The sequence below is a fragment of the Dermochelys coriacea genome, chromosome 14 (genome assembly GCF_009764565.3).
Source record: "Dermochelys coriacea isolate rDerCor1 chromosome 14, rDerCor1.pri.v4, whole genome shotgun sequence".
Lineage (NCBI taxonomy): Eukaryota > Metazoa > Chordata > Testudines > Dermochelyidae > Dermochelys > Dermochelys coriacea.
Genome location: NC_050081.1, coordinates 20,063,456 through 20,086,905, shown reverse-complemented (window position 1 = coordinate 20,086,905; position 23,450 = coordinate 20,063,456). Strand labels below are relative to the sequence as shown.

General features: G+C 45.4%; 1 protein-coding gene across 6 annotated transcripts in view; it reads right to left on the bottom strand.

The window, feature by feature from the left end:
• The window catches only part of TBCD (tubulin folding cofactor D), a 292,421-nt gene that overhangs the window by 57,224 nt on the left and 211,747 nt on the right, over nt 1-23,450 (bottom strand). For all 6 annotated transcript variants that reach the window (XR_006275752.1, XM_038372287.2, XM_043497516.1 and 3 more), the window contains exon 31: nt 13,355-13,438. Coding sequence is in view for 5 of the 6 variants with exons in the window: in XM_038372287.2 (XP_038228215.1) it covers nt 13,355-13,438 (84 nt within the window). In the remaining variant the exon portion in view is untranslated. The remainder of the gene's footprint in view (nt 1-13,354; nt 13,439-23,450) is intronic.

Genomic DNA, 23,450 nt, shown 5'->3' with positions numbered 1-23,450 from the left:
ACAAGATGGGTCAGATTGTTAAGCACAAGGAGTTAAAACATATTGCAGGAGACCACTTCAAATAAAGTGGGCAATTGACACCACTGCAGTCATAAGACAAAGGAGGGTTAGTGGGTTACAAATTGCTGTAATGAGCCACAGAACCTGATACCGTAATGAATTTGGAGAATTAGAAGAATTCTTCCACAACAAAAAGATACCACCACCCACAACTACCAGATGCCCACCAACAATCAGAAGAAAGAATGAATAATCTCACTGGACACCCCTACTGGACAAAACTACACAGCTGATCATTACATCAATTGCTTAGGGCTGAAAAATCGACTGTGAAATCCTTAACAGAACATCACATCCACCACAATCTCTCCACTGCAGATGGGACAGCAATACCGTCCCTGAAATCCAGACATCAGATAATGATCAAACAGCACACAAAAGGGGGAACCCATTGTAGTCTTCAATTATGATGACATCAATGAGGTCAACTGACAACTGTCAGATACCATGTACTATAAAGAACTCAGACCACCTCATACCACAATTCACCCAGGAATTTAAGGATATTATCAAAATCCTTCCCAAAACTTCAAGAGAAGCTCTACAACCTCATCCCCCAAAAACCCAACCCAGGGACCTTCTACATGCTTCCCAAGATACACAAACAAGAGAACCCAGGCAAACCCATCATGTCTGTTCATGGCACTCTTTCTGAAGTAATATTAGGACGCTCAGAAACCATCCTCAAACCACTCGCACACAAAGGGCCAGTTTCCTCCACGACACAACTTACTATCTCCAGAAACTCCACAACATTAACCATCTCCCGCAGAACACCATCCTTGCCATCATGGATGACACCTCCCTATATACCAGCATCCCTCACCATGACAGCATTGCCTCAAATATCTACAAGGCAATAGACAACACTCATATATCCATCCCAAACACATCACCATATACTTCCATTTCATCCCCACCTACAACAATTTTACATTTAAAATAACAAACTTTGTTCAAACTATGGGAACAGCCATCGGTACACTAGGGTGGCTCTCCAATATGCCAACCTCTTCATGGGCTATCTCGAGGAAGAATTTCTGGAAAAATACACACAAAACCCATGATATGCCTGAGATACATTTTCTGGACAGGTGACCTAAACTCCCTCATAGATTTCCACCACAACTTCAACCACCACCGACCCATCCATCAAATTCTCTCTAGAACACACACACACACACACACACCACCGACTTCCTGGCTGCCACTATGAGCTTCAACAGTGTCCTACAGACAACTACATACAAGAAACCCATGGATCTCTACACTTACCTCCACAGATCCAGTAACAACCCCTGACACACCAAGAAATCTGTAATCTACAGCCAGGCACTCAGATGACACAGGATATGCTCCCAGGAAAAAGCCTGGAATAAACAGCTTAATACTCTTAAAACCACTTTCACCATAAAAGGACACTCCACCAGAGAAGTAGATTTCATCATGGAATAGACCACCCAAATGCCCCGAGAGAACCTGCTTCAATACAACTTGGGAAAAAACCCAACCAACTGCATAACCCTAGTTGTCCCCTACCATCCCACACTGGAACCCATATGGGGTAACAACAAAAAATTAAAGCCCATAATTGATATGGACCACATCCTGAAAGAAATCTTTCATGAACCACCTCTGTTAGCTTTCAAACAACCCCCCAACCTCACTACACTCATCATCAGAAGCAAGCTCCCCAGGGACCAGGACACACACTCAAAGCAGCACCAGACACTACCAGAACAATAGATGCAAAATGTGTTGACATTTCTCCACTGCTACCCTAATCAATATCCCTCACAAGACCTTTCAAGATCCATGGGTCCTACTAATGCCTATCGCAACATGTGGCACAACTCATCCAGGGCATCAAATGCCCCAACAACTACTATGTGGGTGAAATCAGACAATTATTCCACTCTCAAATGAACTCACACAGAATAATGATAAAAGACAAAAACACCCCATCACCCATTAGTGAATACTTTTCATAAAGCAATCACTACATATCTGCCCTCTCAGTTTTGATGCTCAAAGCAAATCCGGACAACCCCTGCAAAAGACGAGCCTCGGAACGTAAATGAATCACTCCGTTAAACATTGCAAATCATGACCTCAAAAAAGACACTGACTGCAGAGGTATTAATTGCTCACTTCATTTTAAGTGGTCTCCTGCCACATAGAATCATAGAATCATAGAATCATAGAATATCAGGGTTGGAAGGGACCCCAGAAGGTCATCTAGTCCAACCCCCTGCTCAAAGCAGGACCAAGTCCCAGTTAAATCATCCCAGCTAGGGCTTTGTCAAGCCTGACCTTAAAAACCTCTAAGGAAGGAGATTCTACCACCTCCCTAGGTAACGCATTCCAGTGTTTCACCACCCTCTTAGTGAAAAAGTTTTTCCTAATATCCAATCTAAACCTCCCCCATTGCAACTTGAGACCATTACTCCTCGTTCTGTCATCTGCTACCATTGAGAACAGTCTAGAGCCATCCTCTTTGAAACCCCCTTTCAGGTAGTTGAAAGCAGCTATCAAATCCCCCCTCATTCTTCTCTTCTGCAGACTAAACAATCCCAGCTCCCTCAGCCTCTCCTCATAAGTCATGTGCTCTAGACCCCTAATCATTTTCGTTGCCCTTCGTTGTACTCTTTCCAATTTATCCACATCCTTCCTGTAGTGTGGGGCCCAAAACTGGACACAGTACTCCAGATGAGGCCTCACCAGTGTCGAATAGAGGGGAACGATCACGTCCCTCGATCTGCTCGCTATGCCCCTACTTATACAACCCAAAATGCCATTGGCCTTCTTGGCAACAAGGGCACACTGCTGACTCATATCCAGCTTCTCGTCCACTGTCACCCCTAGGTCCTTTTCCGCAGAACTGCTGCCGAGCCATTCGGTCCCTAGTCTGTAGCGGTGCATTGGATTCTTCCATCCTAAGTGCAGGACCCTGCATTTATCCTTATTGAACCTCATTAGATTTCTTTTGGCCCAATCCTCCAATTTGTCTAGGTCCTTCTGTATCCTATCCCTCCCCTCCAGCGTATCTACCACTCCTCCCAGTTTGGTATCATCCGCAAATTTGCTGAGAGTGCAATCCACACCATCCTCCAGATCATTTATGAAGATATTGAACAAAACGGGCCCCAGGACCGACCCCTGGGGCACTCCACTTGACACCGGCTGCCAACTAGACATGGAGCCATTGATCACTACCCGTTGAGCCCGACAATCTAGCCAGCTTTCTACCCACCTTATAGTGCATTCATCCAGCCCATACTTCCTTAACTTGCTGACAAGAATGCTGTGGGAGACCGTGTCAAAAGCTTTGCTAAAGTCAAGAAACAATACATCCACTGCTTTCCCTTCATCCACAGAACCAGTAATCTCATCATAAAAGGCGATTAGATTAGTCAGGCATGACCTTCCCTTGGTGAATCCATGCTGACTGTTCCTGATCACTTTCCTCTCCTCTAAGTGCTTCAGGATTGATTCTTTGAGGACCTGCTCCATGATTTTTCCAGGGACTGAGGTGAGGCTGACCGGCCTGTAGTTCCCAGGATCCTCCTTCTTCCCTTTTTTAAAGATGGGCACTACATTAGCCTTTTTCCAGTCATCCGGGACTTCCCCCGTTCGCCACGAGTTTTCAAAGATAATGGCCAAGGGCTCTGCAATCACAGCCGCCAATTCCTTCAGCACTCTCGGATGCAATTCGTCCGGCCCCATGGACTTGTGCACGTCCAGCTTTTCTAAATAGTCCCTAACCACCTCTATCTCTACAGAGGGCTGGCCATCTCTTCCCCATTTTGTGTTGCCCAGCACAGCAGTCTGGGAGCTGACCTTGTTAGTGAAAACAGAGGCAAAAAAAGCATTGAGTACATTAGCTTTTTCCACATCCTCTGTCACTAGCTTGCCTCCCTCATTCAGTAAGGGGCCCACACTTTCCTTGGCTTTCTTCTTGTTGCCAACATACCTGAAGAAACCCTTCTTGTTACTCTTGACATCTCTTGCTAGCTGCAGCTCCAGGTGCGATTTGGCCCTCCTGATATCTTTCCTACATGCCCGAGCAATATTTTTATACTCTTCCCTGGTCATATGTCCAACCTTCCACTTCTTGTAAGCTTCTTTTTTATGTTTAAGATCCGCTAGGATTTCACCATTAAGCCAAGCTGGTCGCCTGCCATATTTACTATTCTTTCGACTCATCGGGATGGTTTGTCCCTGTAACCTCAACAGGGATTCCTTGAAATACAGCCAGCTCTCCTGGACTCCCTTCCCTTTCATGTTAGTCCCCCAGGGGATCCTGGCCATCTGTTCCCTGAGGGAGTCAAAGTCTGCTTTCCTGAAGTCCAGGGTCCGTATCCTGCTGCTTACCTTTCTTCCCTGCGTCAGGATCCTGAACTCAACCAACTCATGGTCACTGCCTCCCAGATTCCCATCCACTTTTGCTTCCCCCACTAATTCTACCCGGTTTGTGAGCAGCAGGTCAAGAAAAGCGCTCCCCCTAGTTGGCTCCCCTAGCACTTGCACCAGGAAATTGTCCCCTACGCTTTCCAAAAACTTCCTGGATTGTCTATGCACCGCTGTATTGCTCTCCCAGCAGATATCAGGAAAATTAAAGTCACCCATGAGAATCAGGGCATGCGATCTAGTAGCTTCCGTGAGTTGCCGGAAGAAAGCCTCATCCACCTCATCCCCCTGGTCCGGTGGTCTATAGCAGACTCCCACCATGACATCACTCTTGTTGCACACACTTCTAAACTTAATCCAGAGACACTCAGGTTTTTCCACAGTTTCGTACCGGAGCTCTGAGCAGTCATACTGCTCCCTTACATACAGTGCTACTCCCCCACCTTTTCTGCCCTGCCTGTCCTTCCTGAACAGTTTATAACCATCCATGACTGTACTCCAGTCATGTGAGTTATCCCACCAAGTCTCTGTTATTCCAATCACGTCATAATTCCTTGACATCACCAGGACCTCCAGTTCTCCCTGCTTGTTTCCAAGGCTTTGTGCATTTGTATATAAGCACTTGAGATAACCTGTTGATCGCCCCTCATTCCCAGTATGAGGCAGGAGCCCTCCCCTCACAGACCTTCCTGCCTGTGCTTCCTCCCGGTATCCCGCTTTCCCACTTACCTCAGGGCTTTGGTCTCCTTCCCCCGGTGAACCTAGTTTAAAGCCCTCCTCACTAGGTTAGCCAGCCTGCTGGCAAAGATGTTCTTCCCTCTCTTCGTAAGATGGAGCCCGTCTCTGCCCAGCACTCCTCCTTCATGGAACACCATCCCATGGTCAAAGAATCCAAAGCCTTCTCTCCGACATGTGTTAGCCCCTTATGTTTAACAATCTGTCCCACCCTGTATATAGCTGGGACACTCTGGTTACCTTTTCCAGACCCGAAGAAGAGCTCTGTGAAGCTTCAAAGCTTGTCTCTTCCACCAAAAGAAGTTGGTCCAATTGAAGATATTACCCTCACCCACCTTGTCTTTCCCATATCCTAGGATCAATATGGGTACAACACCACTGCAAATAGCAGTAGTAAATATAACTAGAATTATTCGCATTATAGTTTAATCAGGACACCCAGGCTAACGCACCTATTTTAGCAAATATGACAAGATTTTGTCATCTTCTGTCAAGCCATCAGGCTTACTGTTTTAAGTCTCATCTAAAATTTAACTTCTGAGACAATGAACTATTGCATAGAATCAGTTGAGGCATAGGATAAGTACCGTTTCAAAGAGTTCACTTACCAAGCACCAAGAATTCTCTTTACAGGTCTCTCAATAAATAAAAATAATCATAATAAAAGGAAATGGTGCACTGTCAAGGTTCCTTCCCTACTCTGACTCTAGGGTACAGATATGGGGACCTGCATGAAAGACCCCCTAAGCTTATTTTTACCAGCTTAGGTTAAAACTTCCCCAAGGTACAAACTTTTACCTTTTGTCCTTGGACCTTATGCTGCCACCACCAAAGTGTTACACAAAGAACAGGGAAAGAGCCCACTTGGAAACGTCTTTCCCCCCAAAATATCCCCCCAAGCCCTACACCTCCTTTCCTGGGGAAGGCTTGATAAAAAATCCTCACCAATCTGTATAGGTGAACACAGACCCAAACCCTTGAATCTTAAGAACAATGAAAAAGCAATCAGGTTCTTAACAGAAGAATTTTAATTAAAGAAAAGGTAAAAATCACCTCTGTAATCAGGATGGTGAATACCTTACAGGGTAATTAGATTCAAAACATAGAGAATCCCTCTAGGCAAAACCTTAAGTTACAAAAAGATACAAAAACAGGAATATACATCCCATTCAGCACAACTTATTTACCAGCCCATTTAAACAAAACAGAAATCTAACGCATATCTAGCTAGATTACTTACTAAATTCTAAAACTCCATTCCTTTTCTGTTCCCAGCAAAAGCATCACACAGACAGACAGACCCTTTGTTTCCCCCCACTCCAGATTTTAAAGTATCTTGTCTCCTCATTGGTCATTTTGGTCAGGTGCCAGCAAGGTTATCTTAGCTTCTTAACCCTTTAAGGAGCAGCGGGGACAGCAGAGAAGCTCACAGCAGGAGTTTGCCTGGGACTGGTAAGTATCCGAGTGTGCGTGTTTGCTTGCTGAGGAAGTATCCGAGCGTGTGTTTGCTGGGAGGGCAGGGAGAGAGCCTGAGTGAGTGTCTGATTGGCTGCTAGCCTGCAGGGGGCGGGCATTAGGGTGTCTGTGTGTTTGCGTCAGGGAAGCCTGGCTGTTTAAAAATAGCCAGAGCCTCGCGAACCAGCTGAGCGGCAGCGAACCAGCTGAGCAGCGGGGACAGCAGAGCAGCTCACAGCAGGAGTTTGCCTGGGACTGGTAAGTATCCGAGTGTGTGTGTTTGCTTGCTGAGGAAGTATCCGAGCGTGTGTTTGCTGGGAGGGCAGGGAGAGAGCCTGAGTGAGTGTCTGATTGGCTGCTAGCCTGCAGGGGGCGGGCATTAGGGTGTCTGTGTGTTTGCGTCAGGGAAGCCTGGCTGTTTAAAAATAGCCAGAGCCTCGCGAACCAGCTGAGTGGCAGCGAACCAGCTGAGCAGCGGGGACAGCAGAGCAGCTCACAGCAGGAGTTTGCCTGGGACTGGTAAGTATCCGAGTGTGTGTGTTTGCTTGCTGAGGAAGTATCCGAGCGTGTGTTTGCTGGGAGGGCAGGGAGAGAGCCTGAGTGAGTGTCTGATTGGCTGCTAGCCTGCAGGGGGCGGGCATTAGGGTGTCTGTGTGTTTGCGTCAGGGAAGCCTGGCTGTTTAAAAATAGCCAGAGCCTCGCGAACCAGCTGAGTGGCAGCGAACCAGCTGAGCAGCGGGGACAGCAGAGCAGCTCACAGCAGGAGTTTGCCTGGGACTGGTAAGTATCCGAGTGTGTGTGTTTGCTTGCTGAGGAAGTATCCGAGCGTGTGTTTGCTGGGAGGGCAGGGAGAGAGCCTGAGTGAGTGTCTGATTGGCTGCTAGCCTGCAGGGGGCGGGCATTAGGGTGTCTGTGTGTTTGCGTCAGGGAAGCCTGGCTGTTTAAAAATAGCCAGAGCCTCGCGAACCAGCTGAGCAGCGGGGACAACAGAGCAGCTCACAGCAGGAGTTTGCCTGGGAGTTCGCCTGGAGTGAGCCCAGTGAGGCTTACATCTTGCCAACGTCTCTGAGGAAGCTCATAGTAGGTAGGTGATATGGAAGGGGGGGTTCAGCTGTTGTGACCTGCACTGGATGTGCCATGTTTGTCTTTCTTCCACAGGACAGAAGCGACTTTGTCTGTACAAAGTGCAAGCTGGTCTCCATATTGGAAGAGAAGATTGAAGGTCTGGAGCAACAGGTAACGACCCTGCGTTGTATACAAGAGACTGAGGATTTTCTGGACCAAACTCAGGATAGGCTTCTAGGGGCACAAAGCTCTAAAGATATAGAGCAGGTTGCACAGAGGAGCCAAGAGGCCAGTGAAGAAGCTTGGCAACATGTGACCTCCAGAAGAGGTAAGCGGAATGTCCGGGTTCCAGTAACACAGACACAGGTAACTAACCGCTTTCATGTTCTCTCCACAGGTACCATTGCAGAGAGTGGACCAGATGATAGGTCTGGGGGGAGAAAGCAGAAGGAGACTCCGCTGGTTGGGAGGCATGAGATGCGATGTCCTGAGGTTGGGGGTTCCACGACCACCACTCCCAAGAGGAGAAGGCGGGTGGTGGTGGTCGGGGACTCTCTCCTCCGGGGGACTGAGTCATCTATCTGCCGCCCTGACCGGGAAAACCGAGAAGTCTGCTGCTTGCCAGGGGCTAAGATTCGTGATGTGACGGAGAGACTGCCGAGACTCATCAAGCCCTCGGATCGCTACCCCTTCCTGCTTCTCCACGTGGGCACCAATGATACTGCCAAGAATGACCTTGAGCGGATCACTGCGGACTACGTGGCTCTGGGAAGAAGGATAAAGGAGTTGGAGGCGCAAGTGGTGTTCTCGTCCATCCTCCCCGTGGAAGGAAAAGGCCTGGGTAGGGACCGTCGAATCGTGGAGGTCAACGAATGGCTACGCAGGTGGTGTCGGAGAGAAGGCTTTGGATTCTTTGACCATGGGATGGTGTTCCATGAAGGAGGAGTGCTGGGCAGAGACGGGCTCCATCTTACGAAGAGAGGGAAGAACATCTTTGCCAGCAGGCTGGCTAACCTAGTGAGGAGGGCTTTAAACTAGGTTCACCGGGGGAAGGAGACCAAAGCCCTGAGGTAAGTGGGAAAGCGGGATACCGGGAGGAAGCACAGGCAGGAATGTCTGTGAGGGGAGGGCTCCTGCCTCATACTGGGAATGAGGGGCGATCAACAGGTTATCTCAAGTGCTTATATACAAATGCACAAAGCCTTGGAAACAAGCAGGGAGAACTGGAGGTCCTGGTGATGTCAAGGAATTATGACGTGATTGGAATAACAGAGACTTGGTGGGATAACTCACATGACTGGAGTACAGTCATGGATGGTTATAAACTGTTCAGGAAGGACAGGCAGGGCAGAAAAGGTGGGGGAGTAGCACTGTATGTAAGGGAGCAGTATGACTGCTCAGAGCTCCGGTACGAAACTGTGGAAAAACCTGAGTGTCTCTGGATTAAGTTTAGAAGTGTGTGCAACAAGAGTGATGTCATGGTGGGAGTCTGCTATAGACCACCGGACCAGGGGGATGAGGTGGATGAGGCTTTCTTCCGGCAACTCACGGAAGCTACTAGATCGCATGCCCTGATTCTCATGGGTGACTTTAATTTTCCTGATATCTGCTGGGAGAGCAATACAGCGGTGCATAGACAATCCAGGAAGTTTTTGGAAAGCGTAGGGGACAATTTCCTGGTGCAAGTGCTAGGGGAGCCAACTAGGGGGAGCGCTTTTCTTGACCTGCTGCTCACAAACCGGGTAGAATTAGTGGGGGAAGCAAAAGTGGATGGGAATCTGGGAGGCAGTGACCATGAGTTGGTTGAGTTCAGGATCCTGACGCAGGGAAGAAAGGTAAGCAGCAGGATACGGACCCTGGACTTCAGGAAAGCAGACTTTGACTCCCTCAGGGAACAGATGGCCAGGATCCCCTGGGGGACTAACATGAAAGGGAAGGGAGTCCAGGAGAGCTGGCTGTATTTCAAGGAATCCCTGTTGAGGTTACAGGGACAAACCATCCCGATGAGTCGAAAGAATAGTAAATATGGCAGGCGACCAGCTTGGCTTAATGGTGAAATCCTAGCGGATCTTAAACATAAAAAAGAAGCTTACAAGAAGTGGAAGGTTGGACATATGACCAGGGAAGAGTATAAAAATATTGCTCGGGCATGTAGGAAAGATATCAGGAGGGCCAAATCGCACCTGGAGCTGCAGCTAGCAAGAGATGTCAAGAGTAACAAGAAGGGTTTCTTCAGGTATGTTAGCAACAAGAAGAAAGCCAAGGAAAGTGTGGGCCCCTTACTGAATGAGGGAGGCAAGCTAGTGACAGAGGATGTGGAAAAAGCTAATGTACTCAATGCTTTTTTTGCCTCTGTTTTCACTAACAAGGTCAGCTCCCAGACTGCTGTGCTGGGCATCACAAAATGGGGAAGAGATGGCCAGCCCTCTGTAGAGATAGAGGTGGTTAGGGACTATTTAGAAAAGGGGGACGTGCACAAGTCCATGGGGCCGGACGAATTGCATCCGAGAGTGCTGAGGGAATTGGCGGCTGTGATTGCAGAGCCCTTGGCCATTATCTTTGAAAACTCGTGGCGAACGGGGGAAGTCCCGGATGACTGGAAAAAGGCTAATGTAGTGCCCATCTTTAAAAAAGGGAAGAAGGAGGATCCTGGGAACTACAGGCCGGTCAGCCTCACCTCAGTCCCTGGAAAAATCATGGAGCAGGTCCTCAAAGAATCAATCCTGAAGCACTTAGAGGAGAGGAAAGTGATCAGGAACAGTCAGCATGGATTCACCAAGGGAAGGTCATGCCTGACTAATCTAATCGCCTTTTATGATGAGATTACTGGTTCTGTGGATGAAGGGAAAGCAGTGGATGTATTGTTTCTTGACTTTAGCAAAGCTTTTGACACAGTCTCCCACAGCATTCTTGTCAGCAAGTTAAGGAAGTATGGGCTGGATGAATGCACTATAAGGTGGGTAGAAAGCTGGCTAGATTGTCGGGCTCAACGGGTAGTGATCAATGGCTCCATGTCTAGTTGGCAGCCGGTGTCAAGTGGAGTGCCCCAGGGGTCGGTCCTGGGGCCCGTTTTGTTCAATATCTTCATAAATGATCTGGAGGATGGTGTGGATTGCACTCTCAGCAAATTTGCGGATGATACTAAACTGGGAGGAGTGGTAGATACGCTGGAGGGGAGGGATAGGATACAGAAGGACCTAGACAAATTGGAAGATTGGGCCAAAAGAAATCTAATGAGGTTCAATAAGGATAAGTGCAGGGTCCTGCACTTAGGATGGAAGAATCCAATGCACCGCTACAGACTAGGGACCGAATGGCTCGGCAGCAGTTCTGCGGAAAAGGACCTAGGGGTGACAGTGGACGAGAAGCTGGATATGAGTCAGCAGTGTGCCCTTGTTGCCAAGAAGGCCAATGGCATTTTGGGATGTATAAGTAGGGGCATAGCGAGCAGATCGAGGGACGTGATCGTTCCCCTCTATTCGACACTGGTGAGGCCTCATCTGGAGTACTGTGTCCAGTTTTGGGCCCCACACTACAAGAAGGATGTGGATAAATTGGAAAGAGTACAGCGAAGGGCAACAAAAATGATTAGGGGTCTAGAGCACATGACTTATGAGGAGAGGCTGAGGGAGCTGGGATTGTTTAGTCTGCAGAAGAGAAGAATGAGGGGGGATTTGATAGCTGCTTTCAACTACCTGAAAGGGGGTTTCAAAGAGGATGGCTCTAGACTGTTCTCAATGGTAGCAGATGACAGAACGAGGAGTAATGGTCTCAAGTTGCAATGGGGGAGGTTTAGATTGGATATTAGGAAAAACTTTTTCACTAAGAGGGTGGTGAAACACTGGAATGCGTTACCTAGGGAGGTGGTAGAATCTCCTTCCTTAGAGGTTTTTAAGGTCAGGCTTGACAAAGCCCTGGCTAGGATGATTTAACTGGGACTTGGTCCTGCTTTGAGCAGGGGGTTGGACTAGATGACCTTCTGGGGTCCCTTCCAACCCTGATATTCTATGATTCTTTACAGGTAAAAGGACTTTGCCTCTGGCCAGGAGGGATTTTATAGCACTGTGTGCAGAAAGGTGGTTACCCTTCCCTTTATATTTATGACATGCACATAGTTAGCCGACTGGTTTATCCGCTCTATTCTGTAGATCCATATAGATTTCTAAAATTCTTACGTAGGTTCTGCTGCAGTGAATCTACATCAGCTCTAATGTCTGGATTCTGTGGGTTATTAAGAATACAACATGAAATAAATCAAAATACGGAGAAATTGTGTTTCTGGTTTGTGTTTCCGGTTTGTGTTTCCTTTTTCATTATATTAAAAAAGAAGAATTAGGCCAATACGAAGTCAGCTATGCTCTCTGTCAAGTTCTAGGACCTTGATTAGAGATGCAATACTCTTCTAACAACTTTCAACCAAGTTAGTACCAAGACCCTACACAGATATGCAAATCTATTCTTCTGACTCATCCCAGGGTCAGACCAGGTGAGTTTTATTGCCATCAAACCAGAAATATAAAAGGGTAAGAGTCTCTCTGAGGAAAAGAGAGCTAGGGATAGGAACAGAAAGGTTCTGCAAAGAAATATTTGGGGACCAGTATTCCCAAGGCCATGCACCCTGCTCACTACATTTCCCCTCCCTCGATGGCTTGCTCTCCAGCACCCTCACTCACTTTCACTGGGCTGGGGCAGGGAGTTAGGTGCAGGAGGGTGAGGGCTTCTGGGTGAGGCCAGAAATGAGGGATTCGGGTGTGGGAGGGGACTCTGGGCTGGGGAAGGAGGTTGGGGTGCGAGAGGAGGTGAGGGCTCCAGCTGGGGATGAGGGATTCAGGGTGTGGGAGTGGCTGCAGGTTGAGGCAGGGAGTTGGGGTGCAAGGGAGGTGAGGATTCCATCTGGGAATGTGGGCTGACGATGAGAGGTTTGGGGTGCAGGATGGGGCTCCGGGTTTGGGGGCAGTTCAGGGCTGGGGCAGAGAGTTGGGGCTCGGAGTGCAGGCTTACCTCCGGCGGCTCCCAGTCAGTGTCACAGTGTGGGGGGGGCTAAGGCAGATTTCCTGTCTGTCCTGGCACCGCGGACTGCAGTGCGACACAGAAGTGGCCAGCAGTTGGTCCGGCTCCTAAGCAGGGGGGCCAGGAGGCTCCATGCACTGCTCTTGCCTGCATGCACTGCCCCCGCAGCTCCCATTAGCTGCGGTTCCTGGCCAACAGGAGTGCAGAGCTGGTGCTTGGGGTGGGGGCAGCGCATGGAACTCCATGCCCCCCCCGCCTAGGAGCCGGAGCTGCTGGCCACTTCAGGGGTGCAGCACAGAGCCAGGACAGGAAGGGACAAGCCTGCCGTAGCTCCGCAGCACCGCCAATCAACTTTTAACAGCCTGGTCAGCAGTGCTGACCAGAGCCACCAGGGTCCCTTTTTGACTGGGTGGTTCGGTCAAAAACTGGATATCTGGTCACCCTAGCTGTGAAGCTTACATACATATATTTTTGTAAAAAGCTTTGTAATACTTGGTAAGAGGTATTACATACAGTATGCAGGCAATATTATATGTATGGTCACATACTCTCTTATAGGAACTGGAAGTTCCTAAACATGAAATCACAGAAAAGTATACAAAAAGTACTAACTACTTACATGTTAGCATGCAGTAACTCTGGTTCATTCTGTACCAACAAAAGCGTCACCTCCATTAAACTTGTCATAGCAGCTTCTCGTACCCTGTGGAAATGAAGTACAACAATTTTAAAATAAATGCACAGATACAATTCATCTAATCCAGGGGTCGGCAACCTATGGCACACGTGCCAAAGATGGCACACAAGCTGATTTTTAATGGCACACTGCTGCCTGCCAGGTCCCGGCTGCCAGCCCCACTCAACCTGCTACCAAACCCACGCCAGGACCCTGGCAGGCAGCAGCGTGCCATTAAAAATCCTGCCTGCCCCGGCCTGCTCTTCTCTGCCTCCCGCCCCTACGGGGGCAGGGTGAAGAAGCTTGGTCCTGGCAGCTGCTGCAGGGCAGGCAAGGTCCCCCTCCCCAGCCTCTTCCCCCAGCATGCTGGGTGCCTGCCCCTCCTCCTCTCCCTCCCTGCCGCCAATCAGCTGATGGCCCTTGAGAGGAGGAGAAGCGGAGCTGCAGCACGCTCACTGATCCGGGAAGGAGGTGGGGAAGGAGACGGGGGGGGGGGGGGGAAATTAGGGCATATCCCCTCCAGCCCCCTGCCGTGAGCCGTTCTGGACAAGGGGCTGGGAGCACCCCCACAACCCTAGCCCACCCCCCAACCCCAGCCCTGACTCCAGCACCCCCCACACCCCATGCCCTGACTCCTGCACTCCCCTCACATGCCCCTAGCCCTCTGCCCTGACTCCTGCACACACTCCCAGCCCCCCCACACCCTATGCCCTGACTCTTGCACCCCCGACATTCCCACAACACCCTAAACACCAAACGAGAGCTCCTGCACCCCCACCACCACATTCCCACCTGCACCCCTCACACCAAATGGGAGCTGCCCAGGTAAGCACTCCACACCCAAACCTCCTGCCCCAACCCTGAGCCCCCTCCCTCATTCTAGCTCCTGGCCAGACCCTACACCCCATCCCCCAGCTTGCGCCTTCACCCCCCAGCCCTGTGCTCAGTGCACTCCCACCCTCAGCTCAGTGCAGAGAGACAGAGGAAGAGAATGGGCTAGAACCTGGGAGAAGGTAGGTACCCACTCTATGTGGTCAGGGCCGGGATCACAGATCGGCAGCGGGCTGAGCGGGGCCGGTGGCTGGGACCCGGGCTGAGCCGCTCGGCCCACTGCCGGTCTAGGGTCCCGGCCGCCAGCCCAGCTCAGCCCACTGCTGGTCTGGGGTTGTGGCTGCCAGCCCTTTCCAGCCGAGGTCTCGGCCGCAGGCCCCCTCAGCCTGCTGCTGGCCTAGGTGAACGGAACCCCAGGCTGGCAGCGGACTGAGCGGGACGGCAGCATAAGATCAGCATTTTAATTTAATATGAAGCTTCTTAAACATTTTGAAAACCTTGTTTACTTTACATATGGCAATAGTTTAGTTATATAATATATAGACTTATAGAGAAAGAGACCTTCTAAAAAGCATTAAAATGTATTACTGGCATGCAAAACCTTAAATTAGAGTGAATAAATAAAGACTCGGCACACCCCTTCTGAAAGGTTGCCAACCCCGATCTAATCAAACAAATATGTTGGCAAAAAGTTCAAGCTTGGTTGCTGAAAGTAGGCACCTAAAAAAATGGTATGATATTCAAAATGGCTGAGTACCCCTCAATTCAAAAGGATGAGCTCTCCCATTGACTTCTGCCAAAATATGGATTTAAATACCTAGCTTTAGGCACCCAATGTCAAAAACTGTGGCCATTTATAATGTTTAGTTTGATATCAGTAAGCTTCATATATGTTTATGTCACTTCATGAGTAGCACTTAATTGTCTTAAACTATTTGGTAAGTATTTGACATACACACAGTGCCTTGGTATTGTGGAATATTTATAGATAAAACCTTTCCCACCTTCAGAAGGAAGGGGGGAAAATGCTTTAAACTTGACTATTAATTGTTTAGAATCTTTCTTTTAAAAAAAAGTTCAAGGAAATGTAAAGTTATTTTTGAAACATCACTTCCTTTTGTTATCTTTCTGTGTCTTAACTGTGTATGTTTTATTGAAGTCCTGGCTAATAGGCAAAGGGAAGTGAGCCTCTGTGATTCTATTTATCATGCAAGAATGTAAAGATTTTGCTGGAGTATGTGCATCAGTACTAAAATAAAGTATATTGTCTGCACTATCATTTACTGTGTATTATACATCCCTAATACTCAGTGTAACCTTCATGGAGATTAGTGAGTATATGCGCCTAGAAAATTGTTTTAAACCTAAATAATTTGGATGTTTCGATTCACCTTCTTCCTGAAAACAGACTAACATGCACATTCTCACTTCAAAACATAGAACTATCATTTGTATTTAAAGGATTCTAAAAGTGTCATATTCGTGTAAAGTTCTAAGTTTAATCTTCTCAACCAGAAAAAAATTCTATCATTCAAAACATGTTAACTGCATATAAGCAGAATTCTGTAGTTTTGTGGCTTAATTATAAATACCAGAAAATAATTGTAACAGATTATTATGTACATAACACTATGAGGTTCTTGTAATATTTATCTTTTCTATATCTTATTGAATATGCTGCAAAAGTTTTCTGCCTTCATAATGATTAAATATGATCATTTCAATATAAAGGCTACAAGGTGAATAAAGTAACCATTTTAATAACAAAATGCCCCCATCTCTAAAAGTCATATCATCTTATAAACTCACAGGTACTGAAAGTTAATTTATTTCCAGCATATGGGAAATACAGAGGTAGATCCTCAACTGGTATAAATTTTAAAAGCACTCGAGGACCACCTGCCCCATCAAATTTGCCACATCAACCCTCCTGGCAGCATCTTCCCTTTTCAATACAAACTCATCATAATTCCTCAAACTTTATGAGAATTGCACCTATATATTGTGATAAAAACATACCCTTGTGGTTCTGTAGAATTTCTAAGGGCAATACAAGGTGATTGTGTATGAAGTCTAAAAATGGGTGATCCACTTATAACGTGTTAGTAAGGAAGTTATACTACTTAGAAAACAAATGATGAAACTCAATATAACAGCTTGGCAATCTTTCATCACGGAGTATTTTCTCTTGTTCATACAGTAACTTACTATTAGATATTCTTTTTTAACATCTGTAGACAGATTGGACAAGTCCCAGCAAACAATCTGTCATGAGGAATGTTAAGTTCTCATATGAAAAGTAAAGTTGATTAACTTTCCCACAAATCCTTCAAAGAAAAAAAAACACACTAAAGAAAAGGTCTCTTTCACGCAGAAATTGAGATTTTTTTTTTCTATAGTTCTTCCACCTAAATCTATTTGTTTGAAAGAAATATTCGCACTTTAGGGCCTAGTTTTTCAAAAGTATACAGCTTTTAACAGTCCCCAGTGAGAACTGCTTTCTTTAGTTACATGTTATTGTTGATTTTGGCTGGCATTGTCAAAGGAGCTTTATGGGAGGTTAGCACCCAAATCTCACTTGAATTTCAATGACAGCTACATCCTTTAGGATCCTTTGAAAATCCCAGGCTCTATTGTAATTAATTAAAAATAAAATCTTCAAAAGTAGAGGGAGGAATGAGAAAGTTAATCAGGGTGAGTCTACATGGGTTAATTGACCAGAATAGCTACTGCAGAATACGCTACTCCACACAGACACTCTTATCCCGGAATAAGAGGCTGCACACACAAGGAGCTATTCTGGAATAGTTTATTCTGCAGTAGCCATTCCAGTAATTGCCCCACGTAGACAAGCCCTAACAGTGAGGAAGTAGGAGGGAAAAGGGACAGGCCCTGATTACCACCAACTTAAGTATGATTACCAGTCAGGGATTTGTAACATCACAGCAATGGTGAGTCTTCAGGAGGTGTAGGAAGGAGGATTCTTGTTTGTTTCCAGTTGCTGTATCCTACTTAATGCAGCACAAATCATCATCAAATAATTCCCTAATATTAATTTTTCCACGTAAGCAATTAAAGTAGTTGCCACACAGATGTTATGTGATTGTGAATGAGAAATAAACTGGTTCACAAGACAATCGCTATGAAGAGGTGTTCTATTCTGGGTGAGAGAACCCATGTCCTAAACTTATGGCATTGAATTAAAATTGCAATGTTTGGTCAAACTCCTATTAAAATGTCTGTGCAGCCGCATTTACTATTGAATGTACTTAAAATGGCTTCTGAAAATTTCAGCACATTAGGAGGCATGTCATAAATACTTTTGCCATAAGGCTAGCATATCAACAGCTGAATGGTAGATGCTGACAAAGGGAGGATTGTGTATGAGAAAATTATTTACTCTTAAACCTTCAGAAAAGAAACATTAGCAAATGCATATTTCTGGGATCACGCTCCCATCACATAAAGTAGCAGGAAGCGGAGAGAGTTCTAAAGGCAGCTATTCATGCCATACCCTCAGGAGGTGCTACATTTCACCTCTGTGAGAAAGTGTAATAACCACCAGCATGCGGCAGAACCAGAGTTACGAACTGACCAGTCAACCACACACCTCATTTGGAACCAGAAGTATGCAATCAAGCAGCAGCAGAGACCAAAAAAAAAAAAAGCAAATACAGTGGAATACTGTGCTAAACATAAACTACTAAAAAAAATAATGGGAAAGCAGCATTTTTCTTCTGCATAGTGACGTTTCAAAGCTGTATTAACTCAATGTTCAGTTGTAAACTTTTGAAAGAACCAGAACATTTTGTTCAGAGTTACGAACAACCTCCATGCTCGAGGTGTTCATAATTCTGAGGTTCTACTGTATGTTAGTTCCTTTTCTGCTCCAAAGGTTTAAATATGCATCACCACCTTTGCCAGAAAGGTGGATGGGAGTGTATAGACCTGTTATTACTAAAAAGCTCTAGGTATGATCACTATAGTAAAGTGACCACCAGCCACAAGGAAAAACTATCAAATGCAGGTTATCGGTAGGCAAGCATAGATCTCTAACTGTGACACAGAAATATCACAACTAAAATATTTACAATCCTTACCATATATAGGACAGCTTTACAACAGTCTACTTGCCCTTTAACTTTTTTTTTTTTTTATGGTCACAAGTTATTTTCCTTCTCCTTTCCATCATCATAAGGAGCACATACTGTGCCTGCAATGGTAAGCTTTTACAACAGTTTTGAAAGTGAATATAGGAGAGCTGGGCACTCTCACCTCAGAGCATGTATTGACAAACACAAGGAAACAAAACTGAACTTCAACAAGGAGGATTGTTGCAGATTGTTTTTTCCCTGTATGCTTTTCCAAGGCATTACTAAGCATTGTGACAGAGCATCTTGTAGAATTAGATCTGTCAATTAACAATGAAGCATACTGATTCCATATTATCATGGCTCTCAAGGAAATATTCTGTCTAAAATTCCGCTTGTAGTTTAGGCTAGATGACTTATTCTTCACTTCTTGTCCAAAACAGAGGTGTAGTATTATTGGACACTATTAAATAATTGCTGTAGGTTCATCCCAGAGACAGCTAGATCTCAGTGGTAAATTAGATGATCCTTGTACACTACTTGTATATGGCAGGGGAAGGAGGAAAAGAGAGTGGGTTTGTTCTTGTTTTAAACTGTATAGTGTCTGCTGGGATGAAAAGCACTATCATAATAATATACAAGTTTACAAATAAAATGTGATTGTAATTCTCCATATCTAGATTATGTGGTTGGTTATAGGCTGGGCTACCATTCATGATGGCAATTATTTATATTATTTATATTTAGCTTAAGCCATCTGCCTTTGTGTTCAAGCTAATACGTTTAAGGCTCTTAAGGATGAATTTGATTTTTATTAAATCACAACAGATTCTTGGCTGCTTGACAAAGTATGGGAGACAGTCTAATGTTTATTTAGATAATGTAGTACTGTAGGTTGCAAAGTATGGATGAGAAAAAAAGACAGTTTGAAATGTTCAAACTACTTTCACCTCATTCCTAATCATTGCCAATATACATTTACATAATTTTGGCATATTTTTTAAAAGCATGCTGAACATGCATTCTTAACAATGCATCACCAGCATTCTGTATACTCCATGTTTTTGCAGCTGTAGAATTTGCTGTAGAATCTACCTTGGCTGAAGCAATGTTTTCCAGAATCTAGGCTTCTATTTGAAAAATGTAAGCGTCTAGCCCTTATGGTCGATAAGAAAACTTTTCCAAAGGGAACTAATAATAACTAATGTAGTGATATTTATATGAGAATGTAAACTGCCTAAAACAGTAACTTAAAGGAAAATGTGAAGTGCCTCAATCATCTCAATGAAGTATTAACACTTAACTTTTACATCTAATTATCAATATTGCCTAGCACTATAAGGCACGAATCAATCTTTCTTGTAGCTCTTCTCTGAGCCCCCTCCAATATAATCAATGCCCTCCTTGAACTGTGGACACCATACCTGGACATACTATTCCAACAGCAATCACACCAGTGCCAAATACAAAAGTATTTCTACACCTACTTGAGATACCCTTGTTTATGCATCCCAGGATCACATTAGCCCTTTTGGCCATGGCATTGCTCTGGGAACTCATGTTAGCTGATTATCCACCATGACCACTAAATCTTTTTCAGAATCACTGCTTCCAGGGTCAGAGTCCCCTATTTTGTAAATATGGCCTACATTCTGTGTTCCTAGATGTACACATTTACATAAAGCTGCATTAAAATATATATTTGTTTGCTTGCATCTAGCTTACCACGTGATTCAGGTCAGTATCAGTGACATGGCCTCAATTACTTACCACTCCCAAAGCTTTGTGTCATCTGTAAACTGTCAGTGATTATTTTGTGTTCTCTTCCAGGTCATTGATAAAATTGTTAAATAGCATAGGGCCAGGAACATATCCCTGCAGAACACCACTAGAAATATACCCACTCAATGAAACAGCACATTGGAGCAACATGCCTCTTTTTTTATTTCAGATTTCTGCACAGGGTTGGATGGGAACTCCCGTTACCTGGGTGGGGTTCAGGTTTAATGGTCACAACATTCTCCCTAGAGCCACTCAGGCCCTATAATAATATCTTGATGCTTTATTTGGGTGCATCTCGACACAGACTATATAGAGTCTTGCCACCCACACCCACTAAATGAACAGGGAGATTTAGGGTGAGTTAACTCTGTGTATATGGAATGTATCTATAACTGAATAAACTGAAAATTGCCAACATAGAGAGAAATACCCTACCTGGAACTGAATACTAGGAGGCATCATGAACAGTCATTAATAGGAGTGAGCAACTTATAATATTTCATAACAACCTACTCTAGCTCACCCAGCTCCCCGGCTAGAAGTGCAGGTTAGCCTTACCCAAGACCTTTTAAAGATGGGGATAATGGAAGGTGATCCCCAAAAAAGCTCAGGACCAGAATGACACTAAATTTCAAATCTGAATAGTAACAAAGAAACAGAACTCTGTAGACAGCTTGTCAGACCTCTGAGAATAGTGCTTAGCACTTACCTGTCTACAGAATTCGGTTGTTTTAGTTACCTTTAGGTAGACAATAGTGGGGCCTTGATGCAATAGCTGGAGAGATGGCTTAAGAAGTGACATGTATAAGTGAACTCCAGCAGACAATAACATTAACAATCCTGATTTAGGTATGCATAATTTGAGTGTATAATAAAGAATCCATACAAGCCAAAATGTATTAGGAAGACCACAGTGAAAATAAAACTCACTGCATACAGCATTAACTGTATTAAAAAATACCTCCAACTCAAAATAAGCCAGGAGACTCTTCCATAAATGTATCATACTATTTCAGACATGCATAAAACATTACTACCACCACAAAGAAACCTATTAATAAAAACGTAGTTACTTAAACAGAAAGGAAATAAGCTTTTATGGCAGAAAAGCAACAGAAGTTTTCTTCTCCCCTCTTTTAAAATTGCAGCTAGCAAAGGTTTACACAATACTGAATAACATGAATACTGAGTTCAGAAATTGGCTGGCATTGCTGGGCTAAAGGTCAGCAGAAGCCAACTACATCACAGACATCTTAGTCTTCAAGAACTCAATCATCGGTGTTGTTCCAGAAATCCAAGGATCAGTCTTTGGGGAGCCACTCACCCACTCAGTCAGAAGTAGGGCTTCAAACAACCTTTGAAGTACTTTTTTGTTTTTCAGAAGGTATATAAAATGCAAAAATGCAAAAGAAAAAGCATTTCAAAATTATAATGTCCTGTTTTATAGCTGGCTCACATTAAAAAAAAAGGAATAGGTTGAATTGAAGCATTTTGTGTTATTTTAGCTCAAATTGTTGCTGGAGAAATGGCTCTGTATGTGAAAGAAAGCATAGTAAAAATCTTAAATGAATCAAGTTCTACCACAGAATCTCTATACATAGAAATTCCATGCGTGAATAATAAGAGTGTAGCAGCAGGAATATACTATCAGTCACCTGACCAAGACGGTGACATGATTGTGAAATGCTCAGGGAGATTAGAGAGGCTACAAAAACAGAAAAAACAATAATAATGGGGGTGACTGGGAACATGTCACCTCAGGAAGGGATGCAGTGACAAAATGTCTAGACACCATAAATGCCTGCTTCTTGGAGCACCTAGTCCTGGAACCCACAAGAGGAGAGACAATTCTTGATTTAGTCCTATGTAGTGCACAGAATCTGGTCCAAGAGAGGAGTATAGCTGAACCTAATGTTAGGAATGATTAGGAAAGGGATAGATAGTAAGACAGAAAATATATTGCCACTATATAAATCCATGGTATGCCCACACTTTGAATACCGCATGCAATTCTGGTCACCCCATAAAAAAAAAGATATATGAGTGGGAAAAGGTACAGAGAAGAGCAACAAAAATGACTGGGGTATGGAACAGCTGCCATATAGAGAGATTAAAAAGACTGGGATTATTCATCTTGAAAAAGAGGTGACTAAGGGGGGATATGATAGAGGTCAATAAAATCATGAATGATGTGGAAAAAGTGAATAGGGAAGTGTCATTTACCCCTTCCCATAAGAAAGGCTAAGATTTAGTCACAGGTATTTTTTGTAAAAGACAGGGACAGGTCACAGACAAACAAAATTTCATAACCCCTGACCTGTCCGTGACTTGTACTATAAATACTCCTGACTAAGCTTAGCTGCTCCTGGGGTGCCGCTGCAGGTCCCCCGTGATACCCTGCTCTAGGGGGCCCTGGGGCCAACAGCTGGCCCCTGCTCTGGCGGCGGGAGCTAAGTGCCTCTGGCCACAGCTCCGACGGTCCCCTTCAGCCGCACCTTGGGCCCGCCCCAGCAGCGGCCAGTGCAGCTGGCCCCTGCATCCGAGTGACTGGCTCCAGGGCCACCACAGCAGTAGCAGACAAGGATGGCCCTGGGGCCCACTCAAGCGATTGATCCCAAGGATGCCCCAGCAGCATCTGGTGTGGCTGGCCCTGGAGCCCACCCAAGCAACTGACCCCGGGGACTGCCCCAGCAGCAGATGGTGTGGCTGGCCCTGGGGTCAGCTGCACTAGCCGCTGCAGCTGTGGATGTCATGGTGGTCACGGAAAGTCACAGAATCTGTGACTTCCGCAACCTCCATGACAGACTCGCAGCCTTACTCATGAGAACCATGCACACTTACAGTGGGATCCATCCTGACACATAGTCAAAGAAACTAAACTAAAGGGACAGGCCCCGCTGCAAGCAGAAGCGGTCATGTAAATTTGCACTGGCAGATACTATTTTTTCCCCAATTCAGAGGACAGCTGTTTAATTCCTGAAAAATGAGAATTATTTTGGGTCATGCAGATTTGCATATACATGGCCTAGCAAGATGACTTGCTCTTTCTTTATTGGGTATCTATCCCTTAAGGTTCACATTTTACATGTTTTTCCCCCCCAATACTTCCTTCTGGATTTCACAATATGAAGGAGAACAACAAGCAGTCCCTACCCTACCTTTTTATTGCCCATTGCACTCAAGGAATGCAGGGATCTCCAACCAGTGACTGATCTCATATCCCAAATTCTATGTACTTTAAGTTCAATTAAGGAGAAAGCTTCTTACATCTTTGGCTTTTGTCAATTTAGAAACACACTTTCTGTCCCCTCTCACTGAGGGAACAGCATCAAATC